Source organism: Rhinolophus ferrumequinum, chromosome 21, assembly GCF_004115265.2.
Source record: "Rhinolophus ferrumequinum isolate MPI-CBG mRhiFer1 chromosome 21, mRhiFer1_v1.p, whole genome shotgun sequence".
Classification (NCBI taxonomy): Eukaryota; Metazoa; Chordata; class Mammalia; order Chiroptera; family Rhinolophidae; genus Rhinolophus; species Rhinolophus ferrumequinum.
This window is the reverse complement of record NC_046304.1, coordinates 24,996,379-25,017,064: the sequence shown is the minus strand read 5'-3', so window position 1 is coordinate 25,017,064 and position 20,686 is coordinate 24,996,379. Positions and strand designations below refer to the sequence as shown.

Below are 20,686 nucleotides of genomic sequence, written 5' to 3'. Positions count from 1 at the left end.
CCTAACTACATTTAGTGGCAAGAATGTTTAGAGTTTTGATACTTTTATTTAGTATACGAGGTACAGCCAGTAGCTTAGCACCTGTTTATTAATCTCTCTTTGAAAAGATTTTCAGGAAAAGCTACGTGATTTGTTTTTGAATAAACTATTTTGAATACTCAACCTAATAAACAGCATTTATTGAGTACTTACTGTGTACCAAGTTTTGTGCTAAGAGCTTTACATGTATTATCTAAAATAATACTTGGAACAAACCTATGAGATAGATAAGATTATTCCCATTATTTTCATTTTACTTTCTTCATTTTCATGAGGAAATCAATACTTTGAATCGTTAAGGAACTTGTTCAAGATAATTCAAATATTAAGTGGCAAAGACCCCCATATTTAATTCTAAAACATGCAGTAATTAAATTCTGTCATTTAAAAATTCTGAAATACTCTATAATACTAAACTGTAACTTATAGCTCAAGATAGCAGACTGCATCCAAACACTAACATTCTCCCCTCCAAATCCCACTGAAAGGGCAAAATACAAATATTAGAAAAGGTCCGTAGCAATCACGAAACACACAGAAGGGTCATAAGCAAACCTGAAAAATTCCTGGATTTTAAACAAATGGAATTATATTGAGGGGGAAATCAGAACGCAAAACTTGTAATCTAACATAAGTTAAAAGCACAGTCAATAAAGAAGGCAGTATATCAGTTTTCCCTGTTAACAGAGCCCCAGAAAAGCTCAAACTCAGAGGCAGTGGCAAAGGCTGAAGACAGGAATGGATGGTAGAAGCTTGGCAGATTCATTTAAAACTGCAGGAACTAGGTCAAGGGCCTACATTCTCTGCATGTAAAGGTGAGACATTTTAGTTCCTAAGCTGCCAGTAACTATAATACCTCATTTTGAAGGAAAGTAATGTATCTGTTGCTAGGGTCATCAGGGTCTCAAAGGGAATGAGGGAACGAGAAGAAATGTGGCCAAAAAGCTGGACATGCCATACAACTTTCATAGCCACAAGACTTCACTAATATATTCAGACTAACTAGTTCCTTTCTTTTTCAATATTATATATGATGAAAAGACATCTCTTGAACCCTACAGTGCCATCTCTCCATCCCATGCTACAGATGGAATCCACCCAACAGAGGGCCCTGTTACTCATAGCAGAGGGTTGCTCGCAGCATATGAAATAATGGCCTTCACAATTGCTGAGGGAACCCAGAACAGCTACCGATATTGATGAAAGTAGAAATGTATACACACACACATATGTACATATGTAAAACCACCTGAAATAAACATGACATATAGTAAGTGCTCAATAAATGTTACTTTTTGTTGGTATAACCGGTTTTTAAGAAAAGCAAATAGCTTGAGAGGCACCAAGAGGAGTATGTGGAAAGAAAATACCCCCCCCCCGAAAAAAAAAAACATTTGTGGAAAAATCAAAAGAATCTATAGGAAGATTATTGGCATTGATAAAATTCAGTAAGTTACTGGATATAAATATTGTTATATAAAACATCGATTCTATTTCTGTAAATCAGCAACTAAAAATTACAAAATGTAACTTTTAAAAAATCAAGTCCAGGTACATTAAAAACCTAACATGAAAAACAAAGCTAAAATACGTGACGATATATAGGAAGGTACATTCATGATCTTCAGGGTAGGGAAGAACTCCCTAAAGACAAAAAATGGGCTAGCCATACAAAGAAAGTAATTGCGGAGTTGGACTGCCATCAAAATGAAGAGTTCCTGTTCATCAGAAGACAGCATCACTAGAGTGAAAAGATAAGGCACAGGATAGGAGAGGATATATTTGTAATATATATACAGCCAAAGGAATGGTATCCAGAATACATAAAATACTCCTACAAATAAAATCAATCAAAGTACCCAATAGAAAAATGGATAAAAAGCTTGAACATTGAACAGGTCTTTCAGAAAAAGAGAAAACCCAAACAGCCAAAAAATATGCAAAGGTGCCAGCTTCTTCTATTAACAGGAAAACACAAATTACAAACCACAATGAGATATCACTGCATAATCATCAGATTGCATAAATTAAAGTCTGACAATAGTATGTGTGGTTAAGAATGTGGAGCAACATGTTCTATCATCAACCACTGGTGGGAGTATAAACTGGTACAACAACTTTAGAAAACATCTAGGTATTATCTATTAAAGGTAAAGATTGTATGCTCTTTGACTACCTCTAGACATATACCATAAAGTAATGTACATGTATATACAATATATATGAATGTTCATAGCAGCACTGTTCACGTGGGCTAAAAATGAGCTACAACCCAAATGCCCTTCAACATGACAATAGACTACACTACATGTAACACACTCTCACTAGAAGCATGAGATAAAAGACTACATACAGCATGATTTTCTTCAAAACACAAACTATCGTGTTTATAGACAGTGGTAAAACTATTAAGAAAAATAAATAAAGCACTACAGAACTATCATCACAACAGTCAGGATGGTGGTTACCACTTAGGCGAAGATAGAAACGTTAGGTCAGGAAGGACATACAGGGACTTGCGGAGTGCAGGCGATGTTCTCTCTTACCCAGATAGTGTTCATTTTATAATTATTCATTAAATTGCACATTTATGCTTTATGGCCTTTTCAGTGTGTTATATTTCACAATTTTTTAAAGTTAAAAGAAAGAAAAAAAGAAGAGGAAGAAGGCATCCAATTTGCAGGCATGGAATACAGCAGGCAGCTCCTTAGCCCATCCGATTTTGCAGTTTGGTTATAGACATCATTTCCCAGAAGCTTAGCCTAAAGTATATTGTATGTTTCTTTAGCCCTTTCCATTATTTTGTGGGTTAACTAAAGCTTTTGCTAAAACCTTTTCTTTTTAAACAAGTAAAAATAGATTCTATTTTCTGCAGCTAAAAATCTAAACAACAAAATCTATTATCACAATCAAGGTTAATGAGGTGAACTTCCAGAAAGAAGGGAGCACATTTAGAAAATAAAATTTACCTACAACTATGCAAGTAATTACAGCTGTTTGCAAAAAGCACCTAAAACAAAATGGAAAGGAAGAAAAAGAGCTAAAAATAAAAGGATATTCAAAGATACAATATTAACATTATTTAAATCACATTTTGGGTCAAAAGCACTAATATGTAACAGAGATTCTGCAATGATCTAAAAATACTGAATGCTTTCTCTATTCATGTGAAATGTCACCTTTTATCATATGCTACATTTTGCCTCAGATCTATTTCTGGACTCATGCTACTAATCTATTTATGGTACTTTTTAATAATTGGGAGTTTAAGTATCCCCAATTATTCTTCTTTTTCAATATTCTCTTAAGTATTTTTCCAGATGAAATTTAGAAGCAACTTGCAAAATTAAAAAAACAAACCCTGCTGAGGTTCTGATTGAAACTTCAGTCAATTGATATATTACAGAATTGTCTTCCTTGATTACTCTTCCTTGTTTTCTACTTTACACCTCAATCTTTTAATTTTAAAAAACTGACTTAAAACTAGGAGCATATCAAAAAGACAGTATCAGACAGTATATAAACTCTGACTTAAGTATTCTAAGCAAGAAAATATGCATGAGTCATTAAAAAACACTAACACATTTTATAACAAAAATATAAAATTTCTGTATCAAGTAAAGCTATTATAAATAACAATAGAATATATACGTTCTCTGGGATAAATTTAAAACGTGGGGTACTGATGTACTTACCATGTACCAGTTAATATTAATATATACTGAGTCATCTACGTCTCAGAAGGTAGGTACTACTAGCATTTTCTCTATTTCAGAGTTGAGAATACTCTGGCACAAAGAGGTTTTACCCAAGGTCACACAGGTAGTAAGTGGAAAAGCTGGGATTCAAACCCAGGTAACGCAACATACTCCTACTAAACACTATGCTAAGAATTCTTACAGAATTCTAATGCCAAAGTAGTACAGACAGGTAAAAACCTTCAGAAAAGCAATCTGAAAATACGTGTCAACAACCATCAAAAGATATACATCCTTGAACTAAATAGTTCAGTTTTGAGAATTTTTCCCCCTTAGGAAATAATACAAATGAAGGAAAAAGCTATGTTGCTTTCATTTAGTCCTTATTTATAGTATTAAGTATAGTGCACACTTGTCCCGCATATTTCCCCCTCCTAGTACTAGCATCCTGATTCTGTTCTGGATTAACACAGCCTCTAATGCCTACGGTCCTTAGTGGAACTGAAAAACTTGCTATCTCCTGGCCTGGGGATAGGAAAACGACCTAAACTAAACCAGACTCAGATATTTGTGTCTTAGATGGGAAGGCATAAAGCCAGAAAACTATTGCAGACGATTCATCCCAGAGGCTAAAATTTTTAAATGAGTGTCCACTAGTTCCTAAAGCCCCAGAAGTACCCTGGTTCTGTCCATTTTGAGACCTGTGAGCCATCTAATGTCCTTCCAATAAGTTCCCGAGTTCTTTTGCCTCCTTAATGTAGAATGAGTCTGTTTGTATTATTTTCAAAGAACTGTAATAAAAAACTAGTACCACAGGGTAGCTTGCAGGCAACTGATCCTCAGAAAAATGTCAATTAGTTATGGAATCCATAAGGGGTACAAGACATCAGGATTCTCGTTCATATTCCAGATGGCAACTAAACAGCCCATGGCTAAATTTATCAATAAAGAAAACAGTAAGCACGGGCCGGCCCGGTGGCTCAGGTGGTTGGAAGGCCGTGCTCCTAATGCCTACATCGCCAGTTCGATTCCCACATGGGCCAGTGAGCTGCACCCTCTACAGCTAAGATTGTGAACGACAGCTCTCCCTGGAGCTGGGGTGCCGTGAGCAGCCGAGGTCGGCGTGAGCTGCCTCGGGCTACTGTGTGCTGCCACGAGCGGCCAGTGGCCAGCGTGAGTGGCCCGCAGCCAGCGAGAGCTGCCGTGAGCTTTTGTGAGCAGCCGACTGACCCGCAACAGACTGGGGGGGGAGGGGTCGTCGTCGTCGTCGTACCTCCTCTGCCCCAAGGCTCATAACATCAGCATGGGCCAGGGAGCTGTGTCCTACACAACCAGACTTAGAAACAACACCTTGAACCAGAGTTGCGGGGGAGGCAGAAGCAGGGGAAAAAAATTAAAAAACAGTGAGCAGATAGTCTGCAGTCAGCATACTGGCTTAGAACTGTAGTTAAAACTTTTCTGGGTCAGCTAACACAAACACAGGCCCAACACTGGCCTAAGATGCCATATGACTCTGAGAAACAACAAATAATTTGATATGACTGTTATGGGTTGAACTGTGTCCCTCCAAAATATGTATGTTGAAATTCTAACACCCAGTTTGTGACCTTACACACTCAGAATGTGACCTTATTTGGAAATAGGGTCTTTACAGAGGTAATCAAGTTAAAATAAGGCCATTAGGGTGGGCCCTAATCCAGTAGGACTAGTATTATAAAAAGAGGAAATTTGGACACAGGAACAAACACACAAGGGGAAGATGTTGTGAGACACAGAGAGAAAATGGCCATGTGACTGAAGTGATACATCTACAAGCCAGGGAATGACAGGAATTGCTGGTAAACACCAGAAGAGAAAAGGGAGGAAAGATTCTCCTTAGAGCTTTTAGAGTATAGAGAATGGCCCTGCTACCACCTTGATTTTGGACTCCTGACCTTCTAGAACTGTGAAACAATAAATTTCTGTTGTTTTAAGCCAACTAATTTTTGGTACTTTGTTAATGTTAGCTTAGGTTGGTACTTTCTAGAGCTGTTAGTTTTCTAGCAGCTCTAGAAAACTAACAAAATAATATAAAGAAAACAATTCAAAGAGCTGGGGAGATAAGGCTCTTAGATTAAATCTATTATACGTATATGCATCCCACTTATCCAACCCAAGAAAGGTTCAGACGACTCTCTCTTCAACTTTAATGCTTAAGGAAGAAATTAGGTAAACATCAAAATCTTTTAAACACATTTTATTGCCTCTTCCCTCCAGGTAAGGAATATTAATAAAAGAGGCTGCAACTAAAATGGGTTCCCTGATCTCTGTGGGGATGGGAGAACCCTGAGGTAACAGATATCAGACAGGAGTTAACTACCCAAAGCAAAGTTGGCAGGGTTACCTAATTGACAACAGGGCAGAAGAAAAATTGGATCTCCAGAATGGTCGGTCACTCACAAGGCCTTATTTGATTTAAAGAACCAAAAATAAAACAAGTAACAAAGAAAACGTAAGACAAAAGAAAAATCTTACAAGTTTAGTAAAGGACAACTGTTTACCTTCTAACTGATGTGTGGCCATTTTCACATGTAGCTGTGCACCAATGAATGAGAAATACCCATATTAAGTAACTACTGAATGAATGACTCAAAGATAATAATTCTGGGGCTACAGAACACAACCACAGTTCACTGGTCAAGAGCTAAGAAGTCAACTACTAAATAGGACTTTGAATCCAGCACATCTCAAACCCAATGAAATCCCAAACCTATCCCACAGCTAGTTTAGTCCCCAAATAACCTCAGCAACTAATAGCTTCTCCTCACAGCTCTTGGTTGACAGGTCAGGAAGACTCTTATGGCAGAAAAGGCCAAGTGCAAGACTTTGGATCACCGCACCAAAGACACTCTCCTATGAAATAGTAAATTAAACACATTATCACATCTCTCAAAGAGTCACAAAGATTGATGTCACCATTTAAACATAAAAGCAGGGTGGTATCTATCCTATACATTCCATTCTATAGTTTGACCATTGCAAAAGTCGTGGAAAATGACAGTGGCTTATAATCAAACAGTGATTCCAAATGCAGCTGCTATTTCTGATTTATTCTCTTTACTGAAAGAAATAAATATAGCCTTGGCTGTCTGGTATGCATCCAGCAGCAGGGGCCCTGATGAAACTGCTACCTAAGTTCCTGGAAGTATCCAGGTTTCTGATCTTTCTGAGACTTGCTCTTCAGGTTTCCTTTTTCTTTTTTGTATGTATAACTGAAGAATTTCTTTTTCTTGAACCAAAGAGAGTACACTGCCATCAAGACATCCCATCACTCCCAAATATCATAGTATCTAATGGCTACAAAGGTATTCTCCTACATAACCAAAATCAACCATCAAAATCATGAAATCAACAGTGATACCACTACCATCTAATCCATACATCTCATTCAAATTTCATCTATTATCGTAATAATATGCTTTATAATAAAAGGATAAAATTCAGGATCCTTTGTTATAATTACTTATGTCTCTTTAGTCTCTTTCAATCTGGAATTATTCCTCAAAGTATCCTTGATAATTTTTAGGAATACTAAGCCAATCATTTCAAGAATGTCTCTCAATTTGGGTTTGTTTCATGTTTTCTCATTTTTGTATTCAGATTATGCATTTTTGGCAGGAATATCACAGAAGATTTAAATCTGATCTCAGTGCAAACAGTACACACATTCAATTTGTCCCATTAAAAATTCTGCTACCTTTGATCTCTTGATTAAAGTAGTATATCTACCAGGTTTCTCCACTATAATCTTTTTCCTTACTTAATAAGTATTTCATAGGAAGATAATCTGAGACAATGAAAATATCCGTGTAGTGGGTTGAATGGTGTCCCCCTCCCCCAAATATATGCCCATCTGGAACCTGTGAATGTGACCTTATTTGGGAAAAGGGTTTTTGTAGATATAATCAGGTTAAAAATATTAAGAAGAGATCATCCTGGATTAGAGTGGGACCTAAATGCAAAGACAAGTAAGTATCTAAAAGAGAATAGAAGGGGAGAAGACACAAAAGAGGTGATACCATATAAAGACAGTGGAGACTGTGTTATGCATTTACAAGCCAAGAAATGCCAAGGATGGCTGGCAACCATCAGAAGCTAAGAGAGAACATGGAACAGATTCTCTCTCAAAACCTCCAAAAAGAAACCAACCTTGCCGACAACCTGGATTTCAGACTTCTAACCCCCAGAACCATGAGAATAAATTTCTGTTTTAAGCCACCCAATCTGTGCTAATTTGTTACAGTACCTCTAGGAAACTAATGTAATTCTGTTCCTCAAATATTCACCCATTAGTTTTATCATTTATGATAACTAGTTTCTTGCCTGAGTCAATTACTATGATGGTTAACAAATATGATTTTCTAATTCTATAATTCCTTCTACATTTATTAGTGGACTTTTACTGTAAATAAAACTTTTACATCAGCTTTATTAATAGCCAAAAACTTCAGACAACCCAAATGTCCATCAATAGGTAAACAAACTGTGGTATATCTATACAATGGAATATTACCTGGTAATAAAAAGGAACGAACTATTGACATATGCAACAACGCGGTAGCAGAAATTATCTAATACTGATCAAAACTAATGAATGATTAACAAACACGAAAAAAACAGTACTTGATAAATATGGCAAACTCTTTCCGATCATGTAATATGTAAGAGGGTGAAGGTCCTCGACAATAAAAACTGAGATATACCAAACTAAATAAACAGGTTTAAATTTCATGATTTAAGAGTTTTCTTCAAATTTAGTTCTATCTCACTTTCCCTCCACCTCTCCCACCCTCTTTTATGCATCTGTCTTTGTCTTTAAATTTAAGGTAATGAAAACTATGTCAAACCTAGAACCAACAATTTAGGTTAAGACCCGTTTCTTCATAATTCCTGTGGTCATATTCTTTAAAGTAAATGCTCTGATTTTCAGTCAAACTAAGTTACCAAACGAACTTCACATTTTGTCTTCCTTTATAAATACTGTGATAAATTTTCCTTACATCAGAGATCACATTTCATTTCTTTCAGTAGTTTGGTTTATCTTTCTATTGGCTCTCTTGATAACATAAGTCAATAAACTATGATACACACAGATTAAAAACTGGACTTTGTACACTATCTTATTTGAACTATCAAGAGAAAAGGGTAATAAGAACATAATTTCAAATGAATAAACCTAAAAAAGCACATACAAACGTTACGACATTATTTCTTAGAAAGCAAGCATACCACAAGAACAGTAAATCCATACATTTGAATATACATAAATTAGGCATGTACAGTAACTTAAGATCAAGAAGTACTGAAAAAAATTTAAATATAAAAAATGACTTTTTAAAAAAGGATATATTCATACACTCTCTCATTCCATGCTGTATTTATCAAATCCTCAAGACAAAAATATAAATGATTTAAAACTTTTTAGATAATTTTTCCTTTGTAAATTTGGGAAGGGTTCACAAGATGCTAGAGAATTCAAGTTTAATATTAATTAAATAAATCAAGATGGGCTTAACAAGACAGAAGAGATGTTCTTTAAAAATATAAGAAAGGCCTTCACACCCATTAATATGGCTAGTATTTTTTTAAAAAGGAAAATAACAAGCAGTGGCAAGGATGTGGAGAAATTGAACACTTGTGGCATTGCTAGTAGTAATGTAAAATGATGCAGCTGCTGTGAAAAGTTTGGTGATTCCTCAAAAAGTTAAACAGAATTACTATATGATCCAGCAATTCCATTTCTAGGTTTTATACCCAAAAGAACTAAAAACAGACTCAAACAAATACTTGTTCACAAAAGGTGAAAACAAACCAAATGTCCATAAAGAGATGAATGGATAAACAAAAAATGGTGTGTTGCATGTGTATGTGTACATATATATGTATACAAACACACACACACACACGATGGAATATTATTAGCCTTAAAAAGGAAGAAAATCCTGATACGTGATACAATTTGGTCGAACCTTAATGACATTATGCTAAGAGAAATAAGACACAAAAGGACAAATATTGTATGATTCCATTTATACAAGGTACCTAGAATAGGCAATTCATAGCAACAGAAATTAAGATAGAGGTTACCAAGAGCTGGGGAAGAGGGTAACAGGAAATTATTGCTTAATGGGTAGAGTTTCCATCTGGGATGATGAACAAGTTCTGAAAACAGACAGTGGTGATGGCTGCACAATATTGTGAACATACTTAACACCAGTGAATTGTAAATCTAAAATTGGCTAAAATGCTAAATCTTACATGTATTTTACAATTTTTAAAAGGGGAACATTTTTTTATTTTAAAAACATTTAAGAAAGCTAATTTAATCATTACACCCATAGAAATTGAACTAAACTAGCAGCTGCTTTGAAATTGCCTGGTCAGTCCTAGAAGATTAACAATAAGATGTGTAGTACAGCAATCTTTGCCCCCAAAGACCTCCAGATTTAGCTCAATGGCAGATAAAACACACAGGGTATCTCAGAATGGTCTGTGTGATCTTTACAGAGATTTCACAAGGCCAAAACTATTTTCATAATAATTCTAAGAGTTTATTTGTCCTTTTCACCGTGTTGACAGTTGCAGTGACGGTTCAAAGGAGTGGTTAGTAAAACTGCTGGTGCCATAGCAGAAGAAAGGCACTGGCACCAAACAGAACTAGTAGTAGTGGTCACTGTATTCGCCATAGCCACCCAAATACCAAATATATATATATATATATATATATATATATATATATATATATATATATATATATATATATTAAAGCATACTAGCATATATATTTAAATATATATTTAAAGTATATATATATTTTAAAGCATACTAGTTTCACTTAAGAATGTCCTTGATGATGCAATAAAAATTAATTTTATTAAACCTCCACCCATGAATACACTTTTTAATATTCTGTATGACAAAATGGGAAGTATGCACAACAGGCTTCTGTTGCATATGATGGCTGCCTAAAGTACTTATGATTGTGTAAGATATGAAATGAACTAGCCACATTTTTCACACACCATCATTTTTACCTGAAAGATTAATAAGCTGTGTTAATAAGACTTGGGCATTTGGCATACATTTTCTTCAAAATCAACAAAGTGAGCTTTTCACTTCAAGAAAAATAACTGACAGTATCTGTTGCCAGTGATAAATTTCTAATTGCTGCGTAAAAACTTACATTTTGGGAAATGCCGTGTTTCCCCGAAAATAAGACCTAGCCGGACAATCAGCTCTAATGCGTCTTTTGGAGCAAAAATTAATGTAGTAAAATAAGTGCAGGTCTTATATTAATTTTTACTCCAAAAGATGCATCAGAGCTGATTGTCCGGCTAGGTCTTATTTTCGGGGAAACACAGTGTGTATCCACTACAGTGAACTTGATAGCTTAATTTTAAGACTTTCCTGATGAGATCAGTGATATTAACGAATGTGTCATTTTGCTATTGTATAATTAGAAGATCTGCATAACTCAGTGAACCATTATTTTCCAAATGACTAATGCATCATGTCACAAAATCACAGGAGTAAAAGATTCATTCAAAGTGCAAGAGAGACCAATGGATTTTAGTGTAAAATGACAAAAAGTTCATTCATAAGGTTTCAGATTCCATTTTGACTAACCTTAAGAAACCACCACTTTGGTATAGAATATTCACCATTATCTGAAAAGACAAACTATTCCTCCTTTTCCGACTGCATACGTGTGTGAGGCCTCCTTTGCTTCATATACTTCAAGACAAGACAGCTCAACAGACTCAATGCAGAAGCAGATATAAGAATACTTATTTCAATATTTATTTTGGGGAAAAAGTGGTTTTACATTTAAAAATGTTAACATGTTTATTTTTGATAGATTAATAAATATTTTTTAATTTGTTTTAATTTCTCATATATTAGTAGTAAATGTGATAGATGTAGCCCACATAAAAGCTCTTTGGAGTCCTCAATCATTTAAGAGTACAAAGGGTTCAGTGAACAAAAACTTTGAGAACTACTGCTGTAACCCAATGAGTACTTCAAAAGTAGAAACAAAGGATGTTTAATTCCAAAAGAAAGAACTCTTCACAGAAGAAAACATAGACTTAGAGACTGAGGAGTATATTTTTCAGTTTTGTTTTTTTGTGTGTGGGGGAGGGAATTTAAGAATATGGACTATTTCAATGTGCCCTAGGAAAAAGATGAGTAAATTAATGTGACTGAAATGTGGATAACAAAATTGAACAGGGAGTCAGAAGGTGGACTGGGAAGGGACTGGCCTCTAGATTATAAACTATAGTTTATTCTACAGAAAATGAGGAACCATCCATAAATTTAGAACTGAAGTACAATTTTTTTAAAAACTTGCATCTCCTGTGTCCAGACTTCCATACACTCAGCATACTCTTTTTTAATTCAAGTTTTGAGGATGGGATACAAGGTTTAGCTGCGGAACACAGCAAACTTTAATATTTGTCTGGTATATAAGGCTCTAAACCATACCTCACAGGAGTGAAAACTTGATTGAAAAAGTATGTGTACATCAAAAAATATACACATTCACATTTAACAGTATGGTCCCTGCTTTACGAAAAAATGCTCAAGAAACAGGGCTCAGACTTTGTTCTTTTTCAAACATATGGCAGAGTCATGTTGCTCCAAGTGCACTGCAAAATAAATGGGACTAAAGAGTTCTTTGTGTCTAATCTTCCTCTATCTTGTCTTGCTGTCCATTCCTAGTTGCACTGCAGGCAATGAAATGACATATTTCTGGAATATACTGCAGTGCTTTCAGCTCTGCTCTGCCTACACAAAAACAAAACAAATCCATAATAGGGGCCTCTGGGATTGGATGGAATACGCCTCCAAAAGGCGTACTGGTTACTCTATGAGTCAATCAAGTAATTCTTGGCAGAAAGCCAGGCAAATAGAAAACAGACTTTGAAAGAAGCTAGTCTACAATTCTATGACAATACCTTTTAAAAAATGTTCTGTATTTGACCAATATTTACACTCTTCTCTATGTCTCTGTCCTTCTGCTGAAAATAAAGCAACATTATGCTATCGTAAACAAGATTTCTTTAATGACAGAATTTAATCTTTTCTCTAAAAAAGATTTATGCCATTCATTCACAGCAATGGATAAGCAACTATAACTCTGTATGGTAACATGTGTTGGGTACAGAAACATTGCTTTAGAAAACATTTAAAGTTTAGGTGAAACTACAACGACACCGAATTTTTAGACATTAAGCTCTCTATTTCCTTTTAGCATGTCAGTAACTCCCCCTTACCTCTGGCTACTTTGACAGGGAGTTACAACTTACAGGTACTTTTAACTAGGAACTGTTGAGAACTATCTGACAGCAAATAACTAAAGCCAACTACCTCCAAAAACGTGTACTGTACTTTTAAAAAGCCCTGGCAGAATGTAACACACAGTCCTAACGTGGGGCCAGTTTAAGAAGTAACGCATTCCGCGCTTTTTTTCATAATCAGCACAAACATAAAGACCCTAAAAACATTTTATGATCACCACAACCGAATTCCTTCCAAGGCTTTTTAAGTCGCTGATGATTACATTTTAGCCTTCCTAAATTAGCCTACAGTTTACTCCAACTACCAGCCATCTGGGATCAATTTGGAGAACTGACACCACTGGTAGGAGGCAACCGACAGGGACAAGTCTTTCAAGAGCAAAATTATGACAGATTCTAAGGGAACACTCTAATATTTGCCATCTCTCGCTTCCTTCGCGTGGCCCTGGTAGCAACGTGTTTTCAATTCACCTTTGGCCAAAATCTGGCGCCAGGTTTCAAACATTTTTTCCCCCAACTGCCACCAAACTGAAACAGCGGAGAGGACGGCTTCCCATTGATCCTTGAAGGGTGGAAATAAAGCAAGGATGGGTTGTAGAGAGACAGCAATCCTACCTTTCCCAAGACCACTTTCTTTGCCCGGACCTCCACCCTGGAAAGTGCTATTAGACCGAGAGGAGTCTTCATTTCTATCAACGTCCACTTTGATAGAGCTTCTCGGTGCCGCGGCCCACGCGGTGCTGGTACTATAAAAGCCCTCAACTGCCTGAAAAAGACGCGGGAGCCAACCAAGCCAGGGAACTTACCCAGTTTCTTCCACATGGCGAGGTGACAGGCGAGGAAGCCCTTGCGAATGGCAGCGCAAACCTTCGCCGGCTCGGATGAGGTGAATCCCTTCTGCTTCTTGATGAAACCCCACAAGTGCTCCCGGGCAAACTGTGCCGCCTCCCGCCCGCCGTGCCCATCGCACACAGCGAAAAATGCCACAGAGGAACGGCGGCGGCAGCAGCAGCCGGGAGCCGGCGAGGCCCCGGCGTCCGCGGGAGGGTCGCGAGCTTCTCGGGCTGCCACCGCTGGGCCTTTCCCCGAGACTTCGCAAGCAGGAAGAGCCGGCGGTGACCGCTGCAGAGGCGACCGCTGAGAGAGAGACCGCCGCGGCGAGGGCTTTTCTTCAGCCGTCGGCTCCGGTTCCACCACGATTTGAGTAACGTCCTCCATGTACTTCCTCCCGCCCTGGTCGGAGAAGACGCTCACTCCCAGCGAGTACAGCCCCGCCATAGCCGGCTGGCCGGGATCCCGCCGGTCCCACGCAGCCCGCCGAATCCAGCGGCGGGAGAGACACCCGACCCTCGCTGGCCAACTATTGTTTATCTTCGACGACGCCGAGAAGGGGGAGGGGGCGGTCCCGGAGGTTGGCGTGCGCGCGTTGTCGGGACTTGTCCGCGAGAGCTGGGCCAGAGCGCTAGGGCAAGAGAAGCCGAGCAGATGCGCCTGCGCAATGCTCTTCCCCCGCCTGCCCGCGCCCATCACACAAATCAGACGTTCTCCCCAGCTGTCGTCACTCTGTTCTCTGGGCCTGGCCAATCTGGAGTCGAGTTGGGGAGAACCCGCCCTCCGCCCCCAGCCCTCGCTCCTCCCAGCAACTGCCAGTGTTCCCTCGGCCCAGCGCGGGCACCCGGCGCGCGCACTCCGCGGGTCGCTTCCCTTTTGCGGTGGGTGTTTCCGCCCTCCGGGTTATCGGCGGGTACTGAGCACTTATCGGGCAACTTGGTCTGTCACCTTTTTACTCAGTCCCGAGGACCGTGATGCTGCTTACTGGCCTTGGCGTTCCTGCTCGTCTTTCGGGGAAAGCCGTGTAGGTTCGGGCCTCCACGAATCGAGGGGGAAAGACCTTCCATTCCTTGGAGCGAAATGGCGGGAAACGTTACTTCGGAAGGTCGTTTGTGAACAGGCTGGAAAAAGGGCCGCACTCTAGAACTGGGTTTGGGTTAGATGCATCCCACTGGGAGTTGAGAAGGGAGACAATCCAATTTGTGTGGTTAAGAAAACTTGGGAAATTGCTACCATCAGGTATACAGTTTCGTTTCACATGACTAGGTATGTCGGAGATTTAAAAGGTTATATTTTAACTAATTGTTAACATATCTTTTCAGCTTTTGTTAAACGTAGTACTTTTTCCAGTAAGCCCTGCGTACAGGACTTATTTTTTTTTATATCTTTGGTAGTATCACTTCAAGTTACCACTTGAAAATAACAAAAACTGCCAAGCGCTCCAGTGTCTAACAGTTTGGTTATAGTCTCCCACTTTGCGCCCAGTAGGTTACAATATAAGCTAAAAACTATGCACGGATTTCCACGGAATTAAAATAAGCCTCAGAGTGGGCAGGTTAGTATGTTCTCAGCAGCAAACGTTCCTGTAGTTAATCAATTTAAAGTTCACTTTTTCAGATTTTGACCACTTCACCATCAACTCACCTATGTGCCCTTTAATGCACAGACTTCAGGATTTTCCAATGGACTGATACTAATACAGAAATGGGAACGGGGAAAATGTTCATACAAACAATTGACATAATACAAACAAAAAAAATCCTTATACTAATAAAAACATAAGCAAAATCAGCTCAAAATGTGGAAAATCTGAATAGATTGATTAATTAAAAAACGTAGTCAAATATATCCCCACTAGACCAGATGTTTCCAGAGTGTAAAAATACTTGGGGGGAAAAAAATCCCAGCTCATTTTGAAACATGTTCATAACCCTATTATCAAAACCTAACAATTATAACACTAGAAGGAAATCTATAGATCATGTTTTATAACTACAAATGCAAAAACACTAAATGAAATATTAGCAATTTTAATCCAGTAACCTCCATACCACAAGGCCTGCAAAAAAGAACAGTTTGTGTAGCTCTATATTATTCTTAAACAATTTACCCACCTTTCCTCCTCCTCTAGAGGTTGTAATTCCATCATTATAATCCTTAATCACAACCAGCAGCCTCCAGGTCATCTGTCATTACCCTGATTAGCATCTCCATGCCACCCTCAAATTCTATTAATCTGATTCATTATCCCAACCATCCAACCACTTCATCCTGCACTTTAGATTTCAACATCTGTTATCAGCCATTTCCTTTATTCTTCACCTCTTCAATGTTCCCATCAACTTCCTGTTCCAACTAAAACTGGCTTATCAACTAGCAAAACTACCTCCCTTGCAACTTTTCAAGTACAAGAGATCATTTTTCCTCTCACAGGTAGTCTTATCCTCCAACCTGCTCCTCATGTTTCCTCCAAATCATTTCTCTTCCTCCTTCAAAAACCCAAGCTCTTTTAAAATTAATGCCAACTGCTACTACAGCAAGAGGTTGTCACCTACTGATGATCCCTGGTAACTTAATGCCCCCTTCATTTGTTCATGTTTCACCATCTTCATTTCTTCCACTATTCTTGTCACTTTTCAGCAATGTTTATTGGGGTGACAATTGTTAGTAAAGTTACATAGGTTTCAGGTGCGCAGTTCTGCAATACATCATCTATATATCATATTGTGTGTTCACCACCCAGAGTCAGTTCTCCTTCCATCACCATATATCTACCACTCCCCTGCCCCCCAACCTCTGGTAACCACTAAACTATTGTCTGTGTCTATGAGTTTTTATTCATTGTTTGTCTTGTTCCTTTGTTGTTTTCAGTTTTACATACCACATATCAGTGAAATCATTATGGTTCTTAGCCACTTTATTTTTTAAAATGTTATCCACATTTTCCAACCAAGACCCTGACTTCTCCGGTTTTCATCCTCCTCTTCATGGTGAAGTGGCCCTGCACTATTCAAGGCACTCCCTCCATTTCTGTTCTAGATCCTTTCACCTCTCTCCTTCTCAGAAGATTTGCTCCACCAGTTATCTTTTCTTGTTCCTATCTCACCAATTTCTCCTTTCCTACTGGGTCATTTCCATCTGTGTACGGACGGACATATTATGGTGTCTATTTTAACAACAATAAAAACCTACCTTAACCCCCCATATACTGCCCTACTTCTCTGCCCTTCCTTCACAGGAAAAACTTTGGAAAGAGTTGTATCTATCTAGATTCTACTTCCAATTCCTAACTCATAATTTCTCCTTAACTCAACCAATAGAGCAGGGGTGTCCAAACTGCGGCCTGCGGGCCAACTGCGGCCCACAATCCATTTTTTGTTGGCCCGCAGCAAATTCCAAAAATATATTTAGTTTACTTAAATAAACCAGGTGAAGCAATATGTACTTCACCTCAAGTGAGTGGCCCAGCTGTTTGTGTATTGGCCCTTGGTAAAAAACGTTGAAAAAAGTTTGGACACCCCTGCAATAGAGCGACCCTCCACTAAAACTGTTTTTATGACATAACCAGACCTCTCTATTTCCAAAGCGAATGATGATTTCTCTGTTCTTAATAACTTTCGTCCCAACTGAAGCAGAAAGTGGAACTATTGTTTCCCTATTGAAACGCTTCTCTTGGTTTATAAGAGGCCACACTATAATGGTTTTATTCCTACCTCGTTGACTGACCACCTCTTCTCATTTTCCTTTGCTGATTTCTCCCCTGCTAGACTTTAGATTGTTCGGAGTACGCAGGGCTTTGTTATGGGCTCTTTCCTTTACCTACACTCTCTCTCTAGGTAACACCATTCAGGACCATAGCTCTAAAAACTGTCTGGGGATGGCTCCCAAATTTATATCTCCAGTCTTAAACTTTACCCTGAATCCCAGACTCTATATGCAACTGCACGCTTGACAGTTCCACATAAATGTCTAATGGGCATTTCATCTTAACATGGCCAAAACAAACTCTAAATTTCTTCTCCATATCGCCTTCTCCCTCAGTCTTACCCGTATCAGTAAGCATCACCATTTTTGTTCAAGCCACAAAACATAAAAGTTTTTTTTATTCCTCTTTCCTCCACTCTCCTTCCTATTTCCAATCCTTCTGATTCATCAGCAAATCCTTTTAACTAACTCTTCAAAATCAATACTGCACCCACCACTTCTCACTACCTCCGCCACTACCATCCCAGTCCAAGCCACTATTACCTCTCATGTGAACCACTACCATAGTCTCCTCATAAATCTTTCTTTCACATTTGACCCTCTGCAATCCTTTTCTACTAACTACTATCACGCTCTTTCAAATCAATAAATCAAGGGGCTCAGTAAGAAAGGTGAAAGAATTAAGAAGTACAAATTGGTAGTTACAAAAGCGTCATGGGGATGTACAGTACAGTATGGGAAATATAGTCAATAATATTGTAAAAACTATGTATAGTGTCAGATGGGTATTAGACTTATCGGGGAGATCATTTCGTAAATTATATAAATATTTTATAAATATATATAAATATATATATAAATAAATATATATATATTTATATATATTTACATATATATAAATATATATATAAATAAATATATATATATATTTATATATATTTATAAATATTTATATAAATATTATATAAATATAAATTATATAAATATAAATATATAAATTTCATAAATATCTAACCACTACACTGTACACCTGAAACTAATATAATATTGAATGTCAACTATAATTTTTTTAAAAGTCACAGGGATATATAATACAACATAGCGAATATAGTCAATAATATTCTAACTATGTACAGTTTCAGATGGCTAATAGATTTATTGGGGTTATTACTTTGTGAGGTATATAAATGTCTAATGACTACATTGTTTTATATACCTGAAACTAGTTTTAAAAAAAACATAAATCAGATCAAGTCATTCCCCTACTCAATACACTGTATGAGTTCCCATCCCATTTAAAATAGTATGCAAACTCTTTATGAAGCCCTACAAGACCTGTTTGGTCCCTAAATGTTTGTCTAACATCATTTCGTAACAGTTTCCCCATTCCCCACTCCCTCCAGGCCTAGGGGCCTTTCTGTTCCTTGAACAGGCCAAGCTCTTAGAAGGTTTAAAGCTTTTTGCCTTAGCTATTAACCTCTCCTTAGACTGCTCCCCCCTACCTCCAGCAGCTTTACGAGGGTGGAGTCTTCTTGCTATTCAGATCTCAGTTTAAATATTAAGGGATTTACTTCCTAACCATCCAAACCATCCAGACTAAAGTAGCCACCCAATATCTATCGCACAACTATTTTAATTCTGCAGAGGACTTCTGCCTATCTGACCTTTTTATTTATTTGTCTGTTGACTCTCTCTCCCAATTAGAATATAGGTTCCATGAGAACAGGGAACTTATCTTATTCATAGCTATATCCCCTAAGCCTAGGACAAAAGTTAAATGAATTGGTTAATTAATAAATTATCTCATTTACAAGAAATGTGTAAAATTGATAATGAAGAAAATTATGAAACTTTACTATAGGAAAAAATAAATCCCTGAGTAAGTGCAAAATAATGCCATGTTCCTAGAAACATAATTTGTCTCAAATTAATCTACAAATTTATTATAATTTTAATCAAAATCTCAACTGGATTTTTTTTTATTTGACAAGTTGATTCTAAAATTTATCTGTGAGAGAAAATGGATAAGAATAGCCAAGATGTTACTGAAAAAGAAGAATATTTAGTTGGTTAGTTGTCCTGCAGATATAATATTTTATAAAGTTGGCAGTGGCAGAGAAATGGCCAAATGGAACAATAGAATAGAACAGAGAGGGATCAGTGTATATATGTGAAGAAGTATATGATGGATGTGGCATTTCAAACAATGAGGAAAGGACTGATTATTCACTAACTTTGTTAGGATACCTGTCCCACATTCTGTTGGGACAAGTTGCTCTCCTTGAAGGTGGACAAATATAAAGTCCTTCATTCAGACCATCCTTAAAATAAAATGGCAGGTGGATTAAAAACCTAAATTAAGTAAAAATATATAGGTGTAGCCACTGTGGAAAAGAGTATGAAGGTTCTTCAAAAAATAAAAATAGAACTACCTTATGACCCAGCAATTCCACTTCTGGGTATTTATCCAAGAAAACAAAAACACTAACTCAAAATATATATGCACCACTGTGTTCATTACAGCATTATTTACAATAGCCAGGATATGGTAACAACTTAAGTATCTATCAATGGATGAATGACTAAAGAAAATGTGATATGTGTGTATATGCACACACAACAGATTATTCAGCCATAAAAAATGAAATCTTGCCATTTGTGACAACATGGATACATTTTAAGAGCATTATGCCGTGTGAAATAAATCAGAGAAAGACAAATACCGTATGATAATCTCACTTGTATGGGGAATCTTAAAAAAAAAAAAAAAAAAAAGGAACCAAGCTCATAGATACAAAGAACAGATTAGATCTGTGGTTGCCAGAGTAGTGTGTGTCGGGGGGTGGGGGTGTGGGCACGTGGGTGAAGGGAGTCAAAAGGTAAAAATTTCCAGTTATAAGTCATAAGATTGTAATGCACGTCATGCAACTATAGTTAATAATACTGTATTGCATATTTGAAGGTTGTTAAGAGAGATCTTAAAAGTTCTCATCACAACAAAAAATGTTCTGTAACTATGTATGGTGACACATGTTAACTATTGTGGTAATCATTTTGCAATATATACAAATATTG

The 20,686-nt window shown here is 37.4% G+C and overlaps 1 protein-coding gene across 1 annotated transcript in view; it reads right to left on the bottom strand.

Annotated features, from left to right (window-relative positions):
• The window catches only part of PPM1D (protein phosphatase, Mg2+/Mn2+ dependent 1D), a 43,528-nt gene extending 28,949 nt beyond the window's left edge, over nucleotides 1-14,579 (bottom strand). The window contains exon 1 of the mRNA XM_033090516.1: nucleotides 13,882-14,579. Within this exon, the coding sequence (XP_032946407.1) occupies nucleotides 13,882-14,353 (472 nt within the window). The 5' untranslated portion in view covers nucleotides 14,354-14,579. The remainder of the gene's footprint in view (nucleotides 1-13,881) is intronic.
• Nucleotides 14,580-20,686: the final 6,107 nt, after the last annotated feature.